Source organism: Aethalodelphis obliquidens, unplaced genomic scaffold (assembly GCF_003676395.1).
Source record: "Aethalodelphis obliquidens isolate GAN/ISIS:26980383/991018 unplaced genomic scaffold, ASM367639v1 scaffold24, whole genome shotgun sequence".
NCBI classification, from domain to species: domain Eukaryota; kingdom Metazoa; phylum Chordata; class Mammalia; order Artiodactyla; family Delphinidae; genus Aethalodelphis; species Aethalodelphis obliquidens.
The window spans coordinates 923,819-945,695 of record NW_020837968.1 but is presented as its reverse complement, the minus strand read 5'-3'; the positions used below and the strand labels follow the sequence as shown (position 1 = coordinate 945,695).

Genomic DNA, 21,877 nt, shown 5'->3' with positions numbered 1-21,877 from the left:
TCTGGTTTGCATGGGAATCTTGGCTGGCCTGTTTTATTTCTATTCTCTTCTATTCCTTCCTCTATCCGCTGTTCATTTTTTTCTTCCCTCCTTTTGGAAATCTCAGTGATATATTAGACATATAGACATTAATTTGCATGTATTCACGTCATGTTTTCTAAATCTGCATGTATTGTGTTAAAATCCTCATTTTCTTTCTCTCTCTTTTTTTTTTTTTTTTTTTTGTCAAGTGCCATGTTATTTAGCTCTATCTGTGTTGCTGGGTTTACATCTGTTTCTAACTGTAATACACATTTTCAGGCTATACATCCCACTGTTTTCTTTAATCCTCATTCTCATGTCCTATCCAGTTTTTTATGCACTCTTCTCAGGCTTGTTTAAATTTTAATAAAATTTAAGGTAAGGAGAAAATGTACAAGTTTACATTTTTCTTTGATAAAGTTTCTTTTAGAGTACATTATTCTTGCCTATACAGATCTTTCTTGATCCTGATAAGTGTAACATCTTCAGTTAGGATGCTTTTGGATAAAAAGGAAATACACACCTGATAATGAATTATAAATTCAGGAAAGTCTATTACTTTTAGGAAAATTTAGGATTCACATTCTCAGTATCCTGCCATATGTTTTGAACGTATCTCCCATGGCTGTAGCATGTTTAATGCAGTTCCGGGAACACATCTGTACAAGACGATGTCAGATTAAAGGGGCATGTCTTTTCATATTAGCAAGGAAAGCCCTTCCCAGAGTCCCCCTAGCAGAGCTCCCTCAGGTCCTGTTGCCCAGGACTGGGTCACATGCCCATGACCCAGCTGTAAAGGAGGATGTGAAAGAATATATTTGTCATTTGCATCATTTATGGTTGTGTTACTGAACCCAGGTTCTGCTGCTGGCCACTCATAAGCCAATAATTCGAGAGGCAAGTGTCAGTAGAAAGGAAAGTTGCTTAAATCAGAAAAGCCAGCAATCTGGGGAGAAGGTGGACTCGTGTCTAGAGACCAACTCTGAAGATTCTGCTCAGCCATGATGGTTTTTTTTTTAATTAGTTTTCATAGGAACATAGTTGATTTACAATGCTGTGTTAGTTTCAGGTGTGCAGCAAAGTGAATCAGTTATACATATACATACATCCACTCTTTAGATTCTAATCCCATATAGGTCATTACAAGAGTATTGAGTAGAGCTCCCTGTGCTATAAAGTAGGTCCTGATTAGTTATCTATTTTACATATAGTAGTATGTGTATGTCAATCCCAATCTACCAATGTATCCCTCTCATCTTCTTTCCCCCTTGGTAACCGTAAGTTTGTTTTCTACATCTGTGACTCTATTTCTGTTTTGTAAATAGGTTCATTTGTACCATTTTTTTAAGATTCCACATATAAGCAATATCATATGATATTTGTCTTTCTCCATCTGACTTACTTCACTCAGTATGACAATCTTTAGGCCCATCCATGTTGCTGCAAATGGCATTATTTTGTTCTTTTTTATGGTTGAGTAATATTCCATTGTATATATGTATCACATCTTCTTTATCCATTCCTCTGTTGATAGACATTTAGGTTGCTTCCCTGTCCTAGCTATTGTAAATAGTGCTGCAATGAACATTGCGGTACATGTATCTTTTCAAATTATGGTTTTCTCCAGATATATGCCCAGGAGTGGGATTGCTGGATTATATAGTAGCTCTATTTTTAGTTTTTTAAGGAAACTCCTTACTGTTCTCCATAGTGGCTGTATAAATGTACATTCCCACCACAGTGTAGGAAGGTTCCATTTTCTCCACACCTTCTCCAGCATTTATTGTTTGTAGATTTTTTGATCATGGCCATTTTGACTGGTGTGAGGTGATACCTCATTGTAGTTTTGATTTGCATTTCTCTAATAATTAGTGATGTTGAGCATCTTTTCATGTTCATCTCGGCTACCTGTATGTCTTCTTTGGGGAAATGTCTATTTAGATCTTCTGCCCATTTTTCGATTAGGTTGTTTGTTTTTTCGATATTGAGCTGCATGAGCTGTTCGTATATTTTGGAGATTAATCCCTTGTTGGTTGCTTCATTTGCAAATATTTTCTCCCATTTTGTGGGTTGTCTTTTCGTTTTGTTTATGGTTTCCTTTGCTGTGCAAAAGCTTTTAAGGTTAATTAGGTCCCATTTTTTATTTTTGTTTTTATTTTCATTACTCTAGGAGGTAGATCAAAAAAGATATTGCTGCGATTTATGTCAGAGAGTGTTCTGCCTATGTTTTCCTCTAAGAGTTTTATAGTGTCTGGCCTTACATTTAGGTCTTTAATCCATTTTGAGTTTATTTTTTGTGTATGGTGTTGGAGAATGTTCTAATTTCATTCCTTTACATGTAGCTGTCCAGCTTTCCCAGCACCACTTATTGAAGAGGCTGTCTTTTTCTCCACTGTATATTCTTGCCTCATTTGTCATAGATTAGGTGACCACAGGTGCGTGGGTTTATCTTTCTATCCAGGAACTTTCTATCCTGTTCTCTTGATCTATATTTCTGTTTTTGTGCCAGTACAAAAACAGATGACTGTAGCTTTGTAGTATAGTCTGAAGTCAGGGAGCCAGATTCCTCCAGCTCCAGTTTTCTTTCTCAAGATTGCTTTGGCTATTTGGGGTCTTTTGTGTTCCCATACAAATTGTAAAATTTTTTGTTCCAATTCTGTGAAAAATGCCACTGGTAATTTGATAGGGATTGCATTGAATCTGTAGATTGCTTTGTGTAGTATAGTCATTTCCACAATGTTGATTCTTCCAGTCCAAGAACCTGGTCTATCTATCTGTTTGTGTCATCCTCGATTTCTTTCATTAGCATCTTACAGTTTTCTGAGTACAGGTCTTTTGCCTCCTTAGGTAGGTTTATTCCTAGGTATTTTATTCTTTTTGATGTGATGGTAAATGGAATTGTTTCCTTAATTTCTCTTTCTGATCTTTCATTGTTAATGTATAGGAATGCAAGTGATTTCTGTGCATTAATTTTGTATCCTACAACTTTACCAAATTCATTGATAAGCTCTAGTAGTTTTCTGGTAGCACCTTAGGATTTTCTATGTATAGTATCATGTCATCTGCAAACAGTGACAATTTTACTTCTTCTTTTCCTATTTGGATTCCTTTTATTTATTTTTCTTCTCTGATCGCCATGGCTAGGACTTCCAAAACTATGTTGAATAAAAGTGGTGAGAGTGGACATCCTTGTCTTGTTCCTGATCTTAGTGGAAATGCTTTCAGCTTTTCGCCATTGAGAATGATGTTGGCTGTGGGTTTGTCATATATTGCCTTTATTATGTTGAGTTATGTTCCCTCTTTGCTCACTTTCTGGAGCGTTTTTATCATGAATGGATGTTGAATTTTCTCAAAAGCTTTTTCTGTATCTACTGAGATGATCATATGGTTTTTATTCTTCAGTTTGTTAATGTAGTGTATCACATTGATTGATTTGCATATATTGAATAATCATTGCATCCCTGGGATAAATCCCACTTGGTCATGGTGTATGATCCTTTTCATGTGTTGTTGGATTCATTTTGCTAGTATTTTGTTGAGGATTTTTGTGTCTATGTTCATCAGTGATATCAGCCTGTAATTTTCTTTTTTTGTGATATCTCTACCTGGTTTTGGTATCAGGGTGATGGTGGCCTCCTGGAATGAGCTTGGGAGTGTTCCTGCCTCTGCTATTTTTTGGAAGAGTTTGAGAAGGATAGGTGTTAGCTCTTCTCTAAATGTTTGATAGAATTCACTTGTGACACAATCTGGTCCTGGACTTTTGTCTGCTGGAAGCTTTTTAATCACATTTTCAATTTCAGTACTAGTGATTGGTCTGTTCATATTTTCTATTTCTTCCTTATTCAGTCTTGGAAAGTTGTACCTTTCTAGGAATTTGCCCACTTCTTCTAGGTTGTCCATTTTATTGGCATATAGTTGCTTGTAGTAGTCTCTTATGAACCTTTGTATTTCTGTGGTGTCAGTTGTAACTTCTTTTTTATTTCTAACTTTATTTATTTGAGTCTTCTCCCTCTTTTTCTTGTTGAGTCTGACTAAAGGTTTATCAATTTTGTTTATCTTCTCAAAGAACCAGCTTTTAGTTTCATTGATCTTTGCTCTTGTTTTCTTCATGTCTATTTCATTTATTTCTTCTCTGAGCCCTGATGGTTTGTAAAAGGAAAAATGGCGAGGGGGAGTGAAGAATCTCAGTGAATCATCAAGGCAGGAGTTTGGGTTTTGCATCATTCTCCATCAAGTGACGGCTGGGTAACTCTCTCTTCAGATGTTATCTTGCCCATGTGACCAGCCTGCAGGAGTCATTAGGGGCTCTTGGGGGTAGAGAGCTAATCATTCTTTAACTATTTAATTCTTCATTCTTACTTCTTCTTATCTCGGAAAAGAATCAACAAGTTAGACAAGGCATGGTGTGCAGTCAGGAGAGTATAAGTCAAAAGTTAGTTTCAATTGCTTAGTAATCTCATTCCTATAGTTAGATTTTTAAGGTTAGAGGGGGACAGAAATTGGTAAACAGGAAAGGGGGAAAAGATCTGCTTTCAGTGGAGGCATGTTCTCCCCATAGGAAGGTGGGTGGGATGAGTTGGGGAAGTGACTGCTGGGTTGAACCATCATTTCTGCTTCAGAGCAGTCATTGTCTTTAACAAGTTCATGTTGCCTGCAAATTTGGTAAGCCTTCTACATTTTTATCCAAGTCATTTATGCTCAAGTTCACCTATTCATTACACACACACACACACACACACACACACACACACACACTCACACTACTGAAACTGTTTTAAAATACTACTATGCCCCAAGCAATTATAGTTCCCATTTTGTTCACACAAAATAACTGTTTAATAGGCTTTATTATGTCCACTTTATAGATAAACTTCAACTTAAAAAAAAAAAAAAGCTACTCACCTGGGTTCTCCTAGCCTAGTATCAAAGTTGGCATTTGAAAATCAATTTTCAAGGCTCCTGTTCCCTGTTTATTCTACTTCATTATCCTGGCTCCCTGATGATTGCTGGAAACGTCTCTCTGAGCTGATCCATTGATCGGAACTCTGAATATGTTGCTTGTCTTCCCCACCCCATTCTCACCTCTAGCCCCCATGGCCTAGCTTTGTCCTGCAGTCCCCAAGGCCCCCGTCTGCCCAGCTCTCCCTAGGGCTGTAAACTTGGCCAACCTGTGTACCCCGTGAAGCAGAACCCAGGCTCCTTTTACCCACCATCCTATTTCCAGCACTGCTAAGATGTTGAATGAATAATAGATGAATGGAGCACATTCGTCCAGCACAGGTCACAGGTAAAAGGTGAACCAATGACAAACAAGTGAAGAAGTACACTACTGCAAGGACGCCGGCTTTGTCTCTTTCCTGCCTCCCTCACCACCTGGTTTCCACCACAGCTTACCAGGCTTAGATCCATGGCAGACTTTTAAGGCTTGGTGATGTCTCACCCTGTACTGCCCGAGTAAAACCTCTGCACATCCTCAGGTCTGCCTCTCAGAAAATGTTAAAAAACAAATGTCAAGCACCAATTACCCTAAGTACATCCCAAACACCTTGCCTACTCAAATTGTTCTGTTGTACAAAATCAAATACCATTGTATTTAAGACGAGTAGAGCATGGTTATTTTTTCATAGAGAGTGGAATTTAAGCCTGAGAGCATTGCACAAATAACTGTTTTGCCACAGTCTGTTAAGTCTAATGAAAACCCCTGCTGTTTTCTTGATTTCTCTTTTCCAATTTCATGCATAGATATTCAATGGATTTGAAGTTGCCATGAATTTCTTAACTGCTATTCAAAAGCAAAACAGAATAAAAAAGAGTTAAAACAAAACCAAAAAACAGCATTTCTGTTGTGAAGAAAAGTATAAAACCAAGCTCTAATTTTCCATGATAGAAGTTACCAAAAATGGCAATCTGTCCGTAGAGTCCCCCAAAACTCATTTTTCTGTGGTAAAAGTGTCAATGTTCACTCTTGTGACTTGAAAAGGGGAGGCCCCAGGTGTAAGTAGGGACTAAGAATGTCACAAGTCTGCTTGGTAAGCAGCACAAACGGGTCTTACACTAAGCCCCACGGATCTGGCACCCAAACTAAGTCCTCACAACTCTCTGCCTGAAGGAAGAAGGTGACACACTTTTGGAAATGGAAGAAAATCATCAGAAACTGGTCCTGTCAACCTAGTAGGTGTTTGGATGGATATCTCTTTTTCTACAGAAAAATGTTTGGAGCCAGGACACAAGGTTTTCACATTTTAATGGTGGTGCTCATAGGTAACTCACTCTTTTCTTATTACTTGTATAAGGTAATTGGTACCATTGTTAGAGTTTTTAAGATGTTTATTTAGCAACTACTATTAATGCTATATTAGATATTATTATCAACTGAAAATTAGAAGTTTTGAGGAACAGAAAGTAATGAATAAAGGAAATACTTATGCAAGGAGTCCTTGGACTTCAATTTTTTCTTGATTTCAATTTACTAAAATAAAAAAAACACCTAAGTCAATTAAAATAGAGAAAGATGAAACATATGTGTATATAAGTTTTTTCAGAAATAATATTCTGATAACTTCATTAACCATGACTTTCAATAAAGTGGGAATAGAGCAAGGTCATTTTAATAGCCTGTGTTATTTATATTAAACATAAAGTCTATGTCCTTTTTATCCATTAATATAATTTATTCTGATGTAAATATGGGATATTCCAGGTATAGGACTTTTCCCTATCCTGATTATTTTTTGAAATACAATCTTATCATAGAATCATATATGAATATAAAAGAATTTTAGAAAAATAAAAGGAGTGACCCTTTTGAATTAAATGAATTGACTTCACATAAACAAAATAACAGTCAGCTTCAAGCAGTTCACCTCGTACTATAAATACATGGACATAAATAACCAATTCATTGTCAACTAAAATACCCAGTTAAGAAGACTGAATGACACAGGTAATCCCACAAATATTGCCTAATCCTTTTAACTTGATTGACAGCAGATCTTCTTTGCTGAGCCAGTCAAATAACCAATAAAAGAAGTTTCAATCTTTCTTCCTACTTTAGTTTTCCGGGTCCATCAAATAAATATGTCTAACCTTATTTTATGTTGGCGATATCAATAGAACAGATTTTAAACAAAGTAAAAGCATAAATTACTGTGTATCATTCTACTTTTAATATCTAATTCTTCTTATTTTCTTCAGACTGTTGACCTAAATTCGGGCTTTCTCTCCTTACTTTTTTTTTTCCTCCATGAAGGTAAAATTTAAAACTAGTTTCTCTGTTTATATTTAAAGAAAATACATAATCAAGTGATTGATAGTTATGTTGTGAAAGATTAAATATATAAATTTTAGGAATTACAAGATAAAATACAGTAAGCAAACGTAAAGAAAGTATCACCCTCTGTACTTATTTGCTGACCAAAGATAAATGAAAGGGTACTGTAAATTATAAAGGAATAAATGTCTGATACTAGGCCCTCATAATCTTAGGTGTGGACAATTTTAACAACTGTCTAGCATGTTCCTGTCTCTGGTTTCTTCCCACTTCACTCTGTTACAGATCCCTGGGGGACTGGTCTTTACAAGAAACCACTTTGGTCTTCCATCCAACAACTACCAGCTTATTCCCCACTGCCTTCCAAAAATAAATAAGTAAACAAATTAATTTTTAAAAAATAATTAAAAACTCCCTAAATTCCAGACCTTCTTCACTCTGGCTACATTTAGTCTTTCTGACTTGCTTTTCCTGTGTAAATCCTCCATCCCAGCTAGATTGCCAAACGCACTGTCACCTCAAAATGGCGTATGGTTTTCCGTGAGAGAGTTTTTGTGTATTCAGTTACTTCTGCCGATCTTTGTCATACTTGAAAACCTATCTAAAATTCTATCACTACAAAATCTTCCCAGCCCAGCCCAGCCTGAAGAGCTCTCTCTCCAGAGCAGCTGTTGTTCATACAATTCACTTGGAATTCATTATACACTGTTCAGTGTTCTCTTCAGTGTTGTCTTGATTTACACTATCATTTAACATTTGACAAATTTGTCTTGCTTTTCCATTAAACTCACTGAGGGCAAGGACCAGTTTTTATTCCATGTTATCCACAGTATTCTATACATGGTAGATATGTAATCAACATTTGTTTATTGATGTAATTTAAAATTTTGAGTTTTCTTAAGATTTGTGATGATCTCTCATTCAGTGCTTTTTCTTTAAAACTTGGCTAAATCTTCTCTAATGTTCCCTGAGTTTGATCCTCACATATTTTCCATACACTCATTGAGAACCTGCCGTATGCAGTGCATTTTCCGTATTTTCAATGTATTTCTGTATTGCCGTTATGCTGTAAGCATATTGAGGTCAGGTCTGTCTCTTCTGCTTTGCGTATCTTACAATCCTCAGTGAGGGTCGTGTACAGAGTAGGGGTTTTGTAAATTTAAGAAAACAGTAAATTAAAGTTTCAACTAAGAGGTCAAAATATGGTAGCTGTCAGGAACCAAAGTGAATTATGAGAGACTATAGTGCAGAATGTCAAAATCAAGACAGATGACAGACTTCAGGCTTTTGAAATGTTTGCTCATTTCAAGTGTATGTGAAAACTCTTGAGAGACAGTTTTTTTTTTTTTTTTAATAGTTAATTTTTTAATTTATTTTTGGCTGTGTTGGGTCTTCGTTGCTGTGAGCGGGCTTTCTCTAGTTGTGGCGAGCGGGGGCTACTCTTCGTTGCAGTGCACAGGCCTCTTCTCACGGTAGCTTCTCTTGTTGTGGAGCACGGGCTCGAGGCGTGCGGCCTTAGTAGTTGTGGCACGTGGGCTCAGCAGTCATGGCTTGCGGGCTCTAGGGTACAGGCTCAGTAGCTGTGGCGCACGGGCTTAGTTGATCCGCGGCATGTGAGATCTTCCCGGACCAGGGATCAAACCCGTGTCCCCTGCATTGGCAGGCGGATTCCTATCTCCTGCACCACCAGGGAAGCCCTTGAGAGGCAGTTTGAAGGAGTGAGTCTGTGCAGAGTTTTCTCTGGAGACTTGCTGCTGTGCCAAGCTGTAGCCCAGCCCTCAAGTGTAGGATTGGGAGCTACATTGTAACCCCAATGAGTGGCAACAGCTTCAGTGAGACTCCAGTCTCACCCAAATTGGGGGAGAGAGGGGAAGGGCAACTTAGACTAGATTCTCCACCGACCTGAGGAATATAAAAGGTTTTTAAGGAAGTTTATTGTACTTAAGGGTCTGTACCATTTGTGTGAGAGGAACCCAAAGAGGGTTCACATTTGTTTTAAAGCTTATACCCCTTAACCATTCACAACTCTGCTACTTTTATTTTATCTTAGAAAGAGATGTCAATATAGACATATTTCAGGGTTAATAAAATTAACTTATCACAAAGATTTTTTTACAAATGGAGCTGTAAGGTTATATTTGAAAATAACCCTCTTAAAACCAGCCAACATCTTTACAACAAACTTTTGCTGCTGTAACTGCTAGAATTACCAAAAAAACATAGTTTCATCTTTGTACATCTGTGGGGATCTGACCTGAGACCATACTTCCTCTCCCCCACTCCCACCCTTTAAAGAAATATGTATTTTTCTCTAGAATGATTCTAAAATAGTGTCTGCACTTTTTCTAACATCTTTATTGGAGTATGATTACTTTACAATGTTGTGTTAGTTTCTGCTGTATAACAAAGTGAATCAGTTATACATATACATATATCCCCATATCTCCTACCTCTTGCATCTCCCTCCCACCCTCCCTATCCCACCCCTCTAAGTGGTCACAAAGCATCGAGCTGATCACCCTGTGCTATGTGGCTGCTTCCCACTAGCTATCTGTTTTACATTTGGCAGTGTATATATGTCCATGCCACTCTCTTGCTTCATCCCAGCTTACCCTTCCCCCTCCCCATGTCCTCAAGTCCATTCTCTACATCTGCGTCTTTATTCCTGTCCCGCCCCTAGGTCTTCAGAACAATCTTTTTTTTAGCATACTTTTTTTTCTTTTCTCTTTCTGACTTACTTCACTCTGTATGTCAGACTCTAGGTCCATTAACCTCACTACAAATAACTCAATTCCATTTCATTTTATGGCTGAGTAATATTCCATCTTCTTTATCCATTCATCTGTCGATGGACACTTAGGTTGCTTCCATGTCCTGGCTATTGTAAATAGTGCTGCAGTGAACATTGTAGTACATAACTCTTGGAATTATGATTTTCTCAGGGTATATGCCCGGTAGTGGGATTGTTTGGTCATATGATAGTTCTATTTATAGTTTTTTAAGGAACCTCCATACCGTTCTCTATAGTGGCTGTATCAACTTACATTCCCACCAACAGTGCAAGAGGGTTCCCCTTTTCTCCACACCCTCTCCAGCATTTACTGTTTCTAGATTTTTTGATGATGGCCATTCTGACTGGTGTGAGGTGATACCTCATTGTAGTTTTGATTTGCATTTCTCTAATGATTAGTGATTTTGAGCATCCTTTCATGTGTTTGTTGGCAATTTGTATATCTTCTTTGGAGAAATGTCTGTTTAGGTCTTCTGCCCATTTTTGTATTGGGTTGTTTGTTTTTCTGATATTGAGCTGCATGAGCTGCTTGTATATTTTGGAGATTAATCCTTTGTCAGTTGCTTTGCTTGCAAATATTTTCTCCCCTTCTGAGGGTTGTCTTTTCATTTTGTTAATGGTTTCCTTTGCTGTGCAAAAACTTTCAAGTTTCATTAGGTCCCATTTGTTTATTTTTGTTTTTATTTCCTTTTCTCTAGGAGGTGGGTCAAAAAGGATCTTGCTGTGATTTATGTCATAGAGTGTTCTGCCTATGTTTTCCTCTAAGAGTTTTACAGTGTCTGGCCTTACATTTAGGTCTTTAACCATTTTGAGTTTGTGTATGGTGTTGGAGAATGTTCTAATTTCATTCTTTTACATGTAGCTGTCCAGTTTTCCCAGCACCACTTATTGAAGAGACTGTCTTTTTGTCCATTGTATATTCTTGCCTCGTTTATCAAAGATACGATGACCATATGTGCGTGGGTTTTTACTGGGCTTTCTATCCTGTCCCATTGATCTATATTTCTGTTTTTGTGCCAGTACTATACTGTCTTGATTACTGTAGCTTTGTAGTATAGTCTGAAGTCAGGGAGCCTGATTCCTCCAGCTCCGTTTTTCTTTCTCAAGATTGCTTTGGCTATTCGGGGTCTTTTGTGTTCCCATACATATTGTGACATTTTTTGTTCTAGTTCTGTGAAAAATGCCATTGGTGGTTTGATAGGGATTGCACTGAATCTGTAGATTGCTATGGGTAATAGAGTCATTTCACAATGTTAATTCTTCCATCCAAGAACATGGTATATCTCTCCATCTGTTTGTATCATCTTTAATTTCTTTCATCAGCGTCTTATAGTTTTCTGCATCCAGGTCTTTTGTCTCCTTAGGTAGGTTTATTCCTAGGTATATTATTCTTTTTGTTGCAATGGCAAATGGGAGTGTTTTCTTGATTTCTCTTTCAGATTCTTCATCATTAGGGTATAGGAGTGCAAGAGATTTCTGTGCATTAATTTTGTATCCTGCTACTTTACCAAATTCATTGATTAGCTCTAGTGGTTTTCTGGTAGCATCTTTAGGATTCTCTATGTATAGTATCATGTCATCTGCAAACAGTGACAGCTTTACTTCTTTTCCAATTTGGATTCCTTTTATTTCTTTTACTTCTCTGATTGCTGTGTCTAAAACTTCCAAAACTACATTGAATAATAGTAGTGAGAGTGGGCAACCTTGTCTTATTCCTGATCTTAGTGGAAAAGGTTTCAGTTTTTCACCATTGGGAACAATGTTGGCTGTGGGTTTGTCATATATGGCCTTTATTATGTTGAGGTAAGTTCCCTCTGTGCCTACTTTCTGGAGAGTTTTTGTCATAAATGGGTGTGGAATTTTATCAAAAGCTTTTTCTGCATCTATGGAGATGATTATATGGTTTTTCTCTTTCAGTTTGTTAATATCGTGTGTCACATTGATTGATTTGCGTATATTGAAGAATCCCTGCATTCCTGGGATCAACCCCACTTGATCATGGTGTATGATCCTTTTAATGTGCTGCTGGTTTCTGTTTGCTGGTATTTTGTTGAGGATTTTTGCATCTATATTCATCAATGATATTGGCCTGTAGTTTTCTTTTTTGGTAACATCTTTCTCTGGTTTTGATATCAGGGTGATGGTGGCCTTATAGAATGAGTTTGGGAGTGTTCCTCCCTCTCCTATATTTTGAAAGAGTTTGAGAAGGGTAGGTGTTTGCTCTTCTCTAAATGTTTGATAGAATTCGCCTGTGAAGCCATCTGGTCCTGGGATTTTGTTTGTTGGAAGATTTTTAATCACAATCTCAATTTCAGTGCTTGTGATTCATCTTTATATTTTCTGTTTCTTCCTGGTTCAGTCTCGGAAGGTTTAGCTTTTCTAAGAATGTGTCCATTTCTTCCAGGTCGTCCACTTTATTGGCATAGAGTTGCTTGTAGTAATGTCTCGTGATCCTATGTATTTCTGCAATGTCAGTTGTTACTTCTCCTTTTACATTTCTAATTCTGTTGATTTGAGTCTTCTTCCTCTTTTTCTTGATGAGTCTGGCTAATGGTTTATCAATTTTGTTTATCTTCTCAAAGAACCAGCTTTTAGTTTCATTGATCTTTGCTATTGTTTCCTTCATTTCTTTTTCACTTATTTCTGATCTGATCTTTATGATTTCTTTCCTTCTGCTAACGTTGGTGGTCTTCTTGTTCTTCTTTTCTAATTGCTTTAGGTGTAAGGTTAGTTTGTTTATTTGAGATTTTTCTTGTTTCTTGAGGTAGGATTGTATTGCTATAGACTTCCCATAGGTTTTGGGCTGTTGAGTTTTCATTGTCCTTTGTTTCTAGGTTTTTTTGATTTCCTCTTTGATTTCTTCAGTGATCTCTTGGTTATTTAGTAGCGTATTGTTTAGCCTCCATGTGTTTGTATTTTTTACAGTTTTTTTCTTGTAATTGATGTCTAGTCTCACAGCATTGTGGTCAGAAAAGATACTTGGTACGACTTAAATTTTCTTAAATTTACCAAGGCTTGATTTGTGACCTAAGGTATGATCTATCCTGGAGAATGTTCCATGAGCACTTGAGAAGAAAGTGTAATCTACTGTTTTTGGATGGAATGTCCTATAAATATCAATTAAGTCCATCTCATTTAATGTATCATTTAAAGCTTGTGTTTCCTTATTTGTTTTCATTTTGGTTGACCTGTCCATTGGTGAAAGTGGGGTGTTAAAGTCCCCTACTATTATTGTGTTGCCATCCATTTCCCCTTTTATGGCTGTTAGCATTTGCCTTATGTATTGAGATGCTCCTATGTTGGGTGCATAAGTATTTACAATTGTTATATCTTCTTGCATTGATCCCTTGATCATTATGTTGTGTCCTTCTTTTTGTCTTCTAATAGTCTTTATTTTAAAGTCTATTTTTTCTGATATGAGAATTGCTATTCCAGCTTTCTTTTGTTTTCCATTTGTATGGAATATCTTTTTCCATCCCCTCACTTTCAGTCTGTATGTGTCCCTAGGTCTGAAGTGGGTCTCTTATAGACAGCATGTATATGGGTCTTGTTTTTGTATCCATTCAGCCAGTTTATGTCTTTGGTTGGAGCATTTAATCCATTTACATTTAAGGTAATTATCGGTGTGTATGTTCCTGTTACCATTTTCTTAATTATTTTGGGTTTGTTATTGTAGGTCTTCTCCTTCTCTTGTGTTTCCCACTAGAGAATTCCTTTAGCATTTGTTGTAAAACTGGTTTGGTGGTACTGAATTCTCTTAGCTTTTGCTTGTCTGTAAAGGTTTTAATTTCTCCAGTGAATCTGAAGAAGATCCTTGCTGGGTAGAGTAATCTTGGTTGTAGGTTTTTCCCTGTCATTGCTTTAAATATGTCCTGCCACTCCCTGCTGGCTCGCAGAGTTTCTGCTGCAAGGTCAGCTGTTACCCTTATGAGGATTTCCTTGTATGTTATTTGTTGCTTTTCCCTTGCTGCTTTTAATAGTTTTTCTTTGTGTTTAATTTTTGATAGTTTGATTAATATGTGTCTTGGTGTGTTTCTCCTTGGATTTATCCTGTATGGGACTCTCTGCGCTTCCTGGACTTGATTAACTATTTCCTTTCCCATATTAGGGAAGTTTTCAACTATAATCTCTTCAAACATTTTCTCAGTCCCTTTCTTTTTCTCTTCTTCTTCTGGGATCCCTATGATTTGAATGTTGGTAGGTTTAATGTTGTCCCAGAGGTCTCTGAGAGTGTCCTCATTTCTTTTCATTCTTTTTTCTTTATTCTGCACTGCTGTAGTTATATCCATTATTTTATCTTCCAGGTCACGTATCCTTTCTTCTGCCTCAGTTATTCTGCTATTGAGTCCTTCTAGAGAATTTTTAATTTAATTTATTATGTTGTTCATCATTGTTTGTTTGCTCTTTAGTTCTTCTAGGTCCTTGTTAAATGTTTCTTGTGTTTTCTCCATTCTATTTACAAGATTTTGGATCATCTTTACTATCATTACTCTGAATTCTTTTTCAGGTAGACTGCCTGTTTCCTCTTCATTTGTTTGGTCTGGTGGGTTTTTACCTTGCTCCTTCATCTGCTGCATATTTCTCTATCTTCTCGTTTTGCTTAACTTACTGTGTTTGGGGTCTCCTTTTCACAGGCTGCAGGTTCGTAGTTCCCATTTTTTTTGGTGTCTGTCCTCAGTGTGTAATTTTGGTTCAGTGGGTTGTGTAGGCGTCCTGGTGGAGGGAACTGGTGCCTGTGTTCTGGTAGATGAGGCTGGATCTTGTCTTTCTGGTGGGCAGGACCACGTCCGGTGGTGTGTTTGGGGTGTCTGTGATCTTGGCATGGTTTTAGGCAGCCTCTCTGCTAATGGGTGGGGTTGCGTTCCTGTCTTACTAGTTGTTTGGCATCGGGTGTCCAGCACTGGAGCTTGCTGGTCGTTGAGTGGAGCTGGGTTTTAGTGTTGAGACGGAGATCTCTGGAAGAGCTCTTGCTGATTGATATTACGTGGGGCCAGGAGGTCTCTAGTGGACCAATGTCCTGAACTCAGCTCTCCCACCTCAGAGGCTCAGGCCTGACACCCAGCCGGAGCACCAAGACCCTGTCAGCCACACAGCTTTTGGGAAATCTGAGGTCTTCTGCCAGCATTCAGTAGGTGTTCTGTAGGAGTTGTTCCACATGTAGGTGTATTTTTGATGTATTTGTGGGGAGGAAGGTGATCTCCATGTCTTACTCCTCTGCCATCTTAAAGGTCCTCTATCTGTCTGCATATTTTAAGAAAATGCTAGAGACATTATATGTATGCCATTACAAAAGTATTAGGAGGCCTATGTATTCTACTGTTTACCATTGCATTAAGCTGCACAAAGTTTATGCATTTTTTAATGCATTTTTCTCTTCTTTCTAAGCTCAGTATTCTTGTGAGCTAACATTTCCTGAATGGTTTCTTCTCTGCTCCCTCCCTCCCCCCTTTTCTTCTCCTTTTTTTTTTTTTTTTCCCTTTCATCTTTCCTTCTCTTTCTTTCTTTTTCAGAAACCACCTTATCTATTTTTAGGTGTTTCAAATTCTTAAAATGTGAACTGTTGGGTGGTCTGAAATTTGGCCCTCTAATGACTCTGGGCTTTCATGGCCTGCACATGATTTTATTTCATCAGAACTTCATGTATTTGGACAGTAATAAACAATACATAGTCTAAGCAGATCTGAAAACTCTTTTAAAAAAAAATAAAAGATGAAAGGTTGTGACTGCTCACCTGGGGCAGCAGGAAAGAGAGAGAAAGAAGGGGACTTGCTGCTGGGCTGTGCTGGGCTGGGCTGTGCTGGGCTGGGCTGTGCTGGGCTGGTCAACAACCATGCTCCCCTCCACCTGCAGGGCAGAGGCCCGTGGACCTGGGGTCCTTGGGGAGTCACGGGAGGAGTGTCAGTCAGTGGTCAGTGTAAAACGGGTCCTGGTCCCCCTCAGAAGGCGCAGGAAGAACAACAGACAGAGTTGGTGATGTCAAGTAAACCTTAGGAAGCCAATGAGGAAGGGGCTGGGGGAGGGACAACGTGAGAACAAGGCCTTGTGGAGTCTCAGCTGGAGCGATGGACCAGGGGGCTCCAAGGACCCCACAAAGAGCCCCGGGATAAAAGTCACCTTGAAACACCTGCCAGTCTCAGAGAGAGTGGAGCCATCTAACACCGGCACCAGTCAGGGGAAACTTTCTGAACCCTTCTGACACTCAGGCAGAAGTCTGGAGGTGGGGAGGGGAGGGAAAAAAGAAGGGGGCACCCTTCCTGGTCCTTTTTCAAGACAGCCTGAAGTCGACCTAACAGACAAAGAAAAAAGATTCAATTCCAAAGTGCACTGAAACTTACATTTCTTATGACTGGCCATCCTACTTATTGTAGGTCTTTAAAATGTGATCTTAAGACTTATTAATCAAGGCTGAACAGAAAAGACTTGGGGTCTGTAGGAGATTTTATCCCCCATTAAATATGTTTAAAGGCACAATGGGCGGGAAAAAAGAGTTTTTCTTCAATTATAACTCATGAGCTGTTCAGCATTCCTCTTAATTAAATGCTTACGGTTTGATTTTTTTGTGTTTTCAAAATCCTGTGAAAATCAAATTTAAGTAAACTATCTTCTAATAACAAAAGTTTGAACTTTTCGTAAGTTCAGTTAAATGAAACTTGCATTCTAACATTCCTTTAAAATATAGCCTGTAATTTCTGTGTCAGTTCTGTTACCTATGAGGATGATTATAGATCACATAAATCAGTTTGATTTAGTTTTATTTTTTCTACTCATCCAGCTTTTTATAACACACGTATGCACAGCACTGTGCAGGGACTGTGGGAGACTCTAAGATTGTAACACGTTCCCTCCTTTCACAGAGCTTGAAATACTTCTGGATTAACAAAGATTGTATGAAAGTAATCCAAGTAAAGTAAAATATAAGTACAGGAGGGTCCAATCAAGGGTCTAAATATATGGTACATAAATGGCTGTGGGCAAAAATTTAACCACTGCGCCACCAGGTAAATTTATCTCAAAATAGACACAAAAAGAGCACTTTGGGCTCTGGAGTAGATGAGGTTAAATGCAGTATAAAAATTTTAATCACCTTACAAAGGTCATCATTAATCAATTCATACAAAAATTAATTACCTAGTGCCAAACGTGAGCCAGGCATCGTGCTGTGCTTTAGACATACGTTGGTAAATCAAACAGCTTCCCTTCCCTCGTGAAGAGCATGATCTAATGAGATTCCAGCCTAATATGCTGTCCAAGTCAATCTCTCATTATGTAAAGTTATGCAATTTGTGGGTCATTCCGTATGCCCACACTTTCTAAATAGTCTCTCTCAATGATGACAGTGCTATTTGATTTTGTCATGTGAGGGTAATTTCTTTGGTTATTACTTTTTAATTACAGCCAACACTTACTGAGAAGTCACTTATATATCAAGCAATGTTATGAGCATCTTATGTGTCTTTACTCACTTAACCTTTAAAAAGCCCTGTGATACAGATACTATTTTTAACCCCATTTTATAGATCAGAAGACCTAGACACAAAAAATAAATGTAACCTGCTCACTGCCTAGCTGGGATTCAGATCCAACATTATCAGTATAGGAGCCTTTGATTAAATTTAAGAAGCACACACTTAGGCGTGGAGTTAAATGGAAAAATAGGACAGACATGTTAGTAATAACAAAAAACAAGAATGCACTAAGTTATCAATTAAAAAACAGAAAGTGTCAGATTGGATTTTGAAAACCAGATTGTAGAAGTGCTTTGGAGTTTAGACATCAATCTTTCTAAGCCTCAGTGTTGTCTGTGAAAGAGAGCTAAGTCTATCTGCCTTGAAAACCTCAGGAGATTGCTGTAAACACAAACACATAACGTGGATGATGGTGCTGTCGAAGCCACAGAGTCCTATACATGTGTCAGTTTTTGTTAACACTATTTGTTCATTTGAACTTTGTTAAGAAGCAATAGCCATCACTCTTAAAAAGTGTTATAGTTCTTTTTGTTACCTGGATTAAATGAATTCTAACAATTCTCTAATTAGATACCTTTTTTTGACTTAGAACCAGGAAAAAGAGTAAAAGAAAGTAAAGAAACTAGAAACCGGAACTTGTTATTGGATAGATTTCATGGTTTATACTAGACTTGTGGAGAGGAGGTTATGGGACCTTCCATTCTCCTCAGAAGCCCTCCACAGAGAGAGTTGTCTGGACTGTCTGTGTGTCTAGGGATTATGGGGAGGTACAAAAAATGGAGAAGGCAGATCGCTGTTTCCAAGTAGAATAGAGTGAAATTAGCAGCCCAGGGCAAGATAAACAATATCTGGGAACTAAGTCCCCAAGTAAATAATTTGTGTCTAGCATTGTTCCCAATAGCAATCTAACTCTCTTTTAAAAAAATTTTTATGATATTCAGTGTCACATATATATCTGACAATGATAGTTTGAGTCAACTATTTTTGGCAAATAACCTACTTCTAGAGGGAGAATTCAAGGTTCACCATGACTGCACTTCTGTGCACCATACGTGCAGAATGATGGAATTGGTATCAGCTCCTCAGTCTCTAGTCACATTTCGCTCTGTTACACTCCCTACACCTGAGCTGGTTCTGCACCTCCAAAAGATTATACATGAAGATTATGAGAAAGTTCTATTTTTGATCTGAATATATGTAATTTCAATCTGTTCTTTATCACTGAACAGGGGTCCACTGTGAAGAGGACGTCGACGAGTGCTCTTCAAGCCCTTGCCAAAACGGTGGTACCTGTGAGAACTTGCCTGGGACTTACACTTGCCGTTGCCCATTTGATAACCATTCTGGAGCATTTTATGGAGGAAGGAACTGTTCTGATTTGCTCCTCAGCTGTACTGATCACCCATGTCTAAATAATGGAACGTGCGTCCCTCACCTCCGCAATGGCCAGCATGGATTCGGCTGCCTGTGTCCCTCTGGCTATACTGGGTCACGGTGTGAAACGGTCACCACACTTTCTTTTGAGGGTGATGGCTTCCTGTGGGTCCCAAGTGGCTCAGTGACAGCCAAGGACTCGGGTTGTACAATAGCCCTCAGGTTTCAGACTGTCCAGCCAGTGGCACTTCTACTCTTCCGAGGTGACAGGGACGTGTTTGTGGTACTGGAGCTGCTCAGTGGCTACGTCCACTTATCAGTTCAAGTCAGGGATCAGCCAAAGGTGGTCCTGTTCATCTCCCACAGCACCAGCGATGGGGAGTGGCATGCAGTGGAGGTGACATTTGCAGAGGCTGTGACCCTTGCCTTACTTGACGAGTCTTGCCTGGGAACATGCATCACGAGAGCTCCTTCTCCATTTGGAAGCGATGGGTCAACATGTGCTTTACAAAACTCCTTTTTGGGGGGTTTACCAGAGGGAACAGCCCACAGTGGTGTTGCTCTGCTTAACGTCTATAATAGACCATCCATACCTTCGCTTGTGGGCTGCCTCCAAGATGTTCAACTTGACTCGAATCCCATCACCCTGGAGAACATCTCGTCCGGCTGGTCATTAAATGTCAAGGCAGGCTGCACGAGAAAGGACTGGTGTGAGAGCCAACCCTGTCACAACAGAGGACGCTGCCTCAACTTGTGGCTTAGTTACCAGTGTGATTGCTACCGGCCCTACCGAGGCCGGAGCTGTCACAGAGGTGAGAGGGGCAGGGCGCCAGGAAGGCTGTGCCTCAGAGCAGAGCTGGGACAAAACAGCCAGGCCGTTCCTGCTGGTTATGAATCATCAGGAGCCCTCAGGACTCTGCGGCTGGCTGCCCACTGACAGGAAAAGGAAGAGGCTGATGATGTACCTTAATTAAATCTGAGTGGATTCATAGGACGCCAGGGTTTCACTCATGCAGAGAAGTGAAAACTAAGCCCATAGCTCCCATCCAAATGGGTTTACATCTTGGTGTTTACAAAATGCTATTACAATTTTACCATTTGTTGTGTATCAGAAATTTATTGCAAATCTTATTTGAAAGAGGAGTAATCTTTTTGGAAAAACAGGACCGTTAGACATGAAACTAGTCAATGCCGAATTCTAGAACAATGCCGCGTGCATAGTAGACTCTCAGTACGCAGTTACTTCCTTGCCCTCCTCTCTATGCAGTTCACACTAGCTCCAAAATCATGCTTAAGTTTAGCACGTTTACAAACCACCAATTTTATGCAAAGGTGTATTTTCCAGAGTTGCATTGGAGAAAACAGGTATTTTACCTATGTGTCCTAAGGAAAAAAAGAAAGAAAAAAGTTTAAAAAAAGTAACAACACTGAAACTTGGTAGATGCCGTAAACTAATTGATCTAATTTCTCTAGCAAATCAGTTTGAAATGCATTTCAAAATCCTTACTTCCGACATTGTTGCAAAGACTGCTGTTGATAGTGATCAATACATACCTGTTTCTTTTTATTATTCTCTTGCATTGCAAATGTTGGAAAGGTAATTGCAACAGACTGCTTTGAAGTGCAGCTGTAATTTACCCCAAGATTTGAGAGTAACGTGAAATAGGACAACATCTGGTAAATAGTCTTCTTTGCTTTATATGAAGTAAAATTGAAACCAGTCTTGGTCTATACCCTACTCCGTGTATGAAGGGCTAAGAATTATTAGAAGCTATTCACGGTCTCCCCCTGACCACAATATTCATTACAAATCACGGACCTGCTTGACTATGAGGCCTGGCGTCTACTAGCTCTATGTAATATTTTAAAGGGAATGGCTAGTTGTTTTGTGATATTTTTAAAGGAGAAAAGGGGAGATTATGCTGAAGCAATGTTCACTTTTTGAAGAAAAATTTAATTGACCTAAGGCAATATTTTTACTACATATACAAAATAACAAACAGATGCTGACTCATTTTGACCAGCTTCCAAGTGCAGTGACCCATGAGGTTAATACTTGACTGTGGGGATGCTAACTGTCCTGGTAAATAGATTCAAGGGATGCCAATCCAGTGGGTTCTGGTTTTCTTTAATTTATTTTTTCCAACTTGGAAAATCACAGAGTCTTTAAGCCCAGTTCCTGAATTGGTTAGCTGTCCCCTCTCTTCCTCCAGTTTCCTTTTCCCCCGGCCGCCCCCCACCCCTCCACTATTTTGAAACTGTTTAATCCTCATGAAAATGCTTAGCTTCAGAAGATATCTTTTTAGGGAGTAAGTTCTGTAAAATCGTCCCTTTCTGAAAATTCTTGGTATAATTTTAAGAAAAGTTATATTTCTCATATCACCTCTTAGTCATAAATTTAAAGTATTTTGTATTTGCTATCATCTTTGAGGAATGTTTGCTGGGGAGTTTATTCCCATCACAAAAGATGCTTACAAGCTGTAAGGACAACCTGGAATCTTCCTGTCATTGTACATAGATGTTCAGGAGGAGATGGGCTAAAAAGTACAAGGCAAAAACTTCACCCAATTCATGATCCTGGCTCAGCGTTTCCCAAACATGGTACCCATTGCAAGGAACAAGCAGACTGGATGGAGGATTTGGCTGGCTGACGAAACATGACAGACAGACAGGCTTCCTATATTTTAAAGTTGATTTTTTAAAAATGATCCAAGTGTCTAAATAAGAAGAGTTCAGAAAAGAGTTTCTCAAAGCTTAGTTCCCAGAGCTGTCTGCAGGGTCGTCGCGGTGTATCTTATCGCCCTGGCTGTGTCCAGGAACGTGGAGCTTCCAGGATACTGTTCAGGATAAAGGTATCACCGACCTCGTCCCTTCTAGAGAATATTTGATTAAGAGAGGCAATTGACATATGTTTTATCTTCAGTCGTACATCTAAACTTTGACACTCTTATCTGC

At 38.7% G+C, this 21,877-nt stretch overlaps 1 protein-coding gene across 1 annotated transcript in view; it reads left to right on the top strand.

Annotated features, from left to right (window-relative positions):
• The window catches only part of CRB1 (crumbs cell polarity complex component 1), a 268,288-nt gene that overhangs the window by 196,748 nt on the left and 49,663 nt on the right, over positions 1–21,877 (top strand). The window contains exon 7 of the mRNA XM_027122138.1: positions 18,778–19,734. Within this exon, the coding sequence (XP_026977939.1) occupies positions 18,778–19,734 (957 nt within the window). The remainder of the gene's footprint in view (positions 1–18,777; positions 19,735–21,877) is intronic.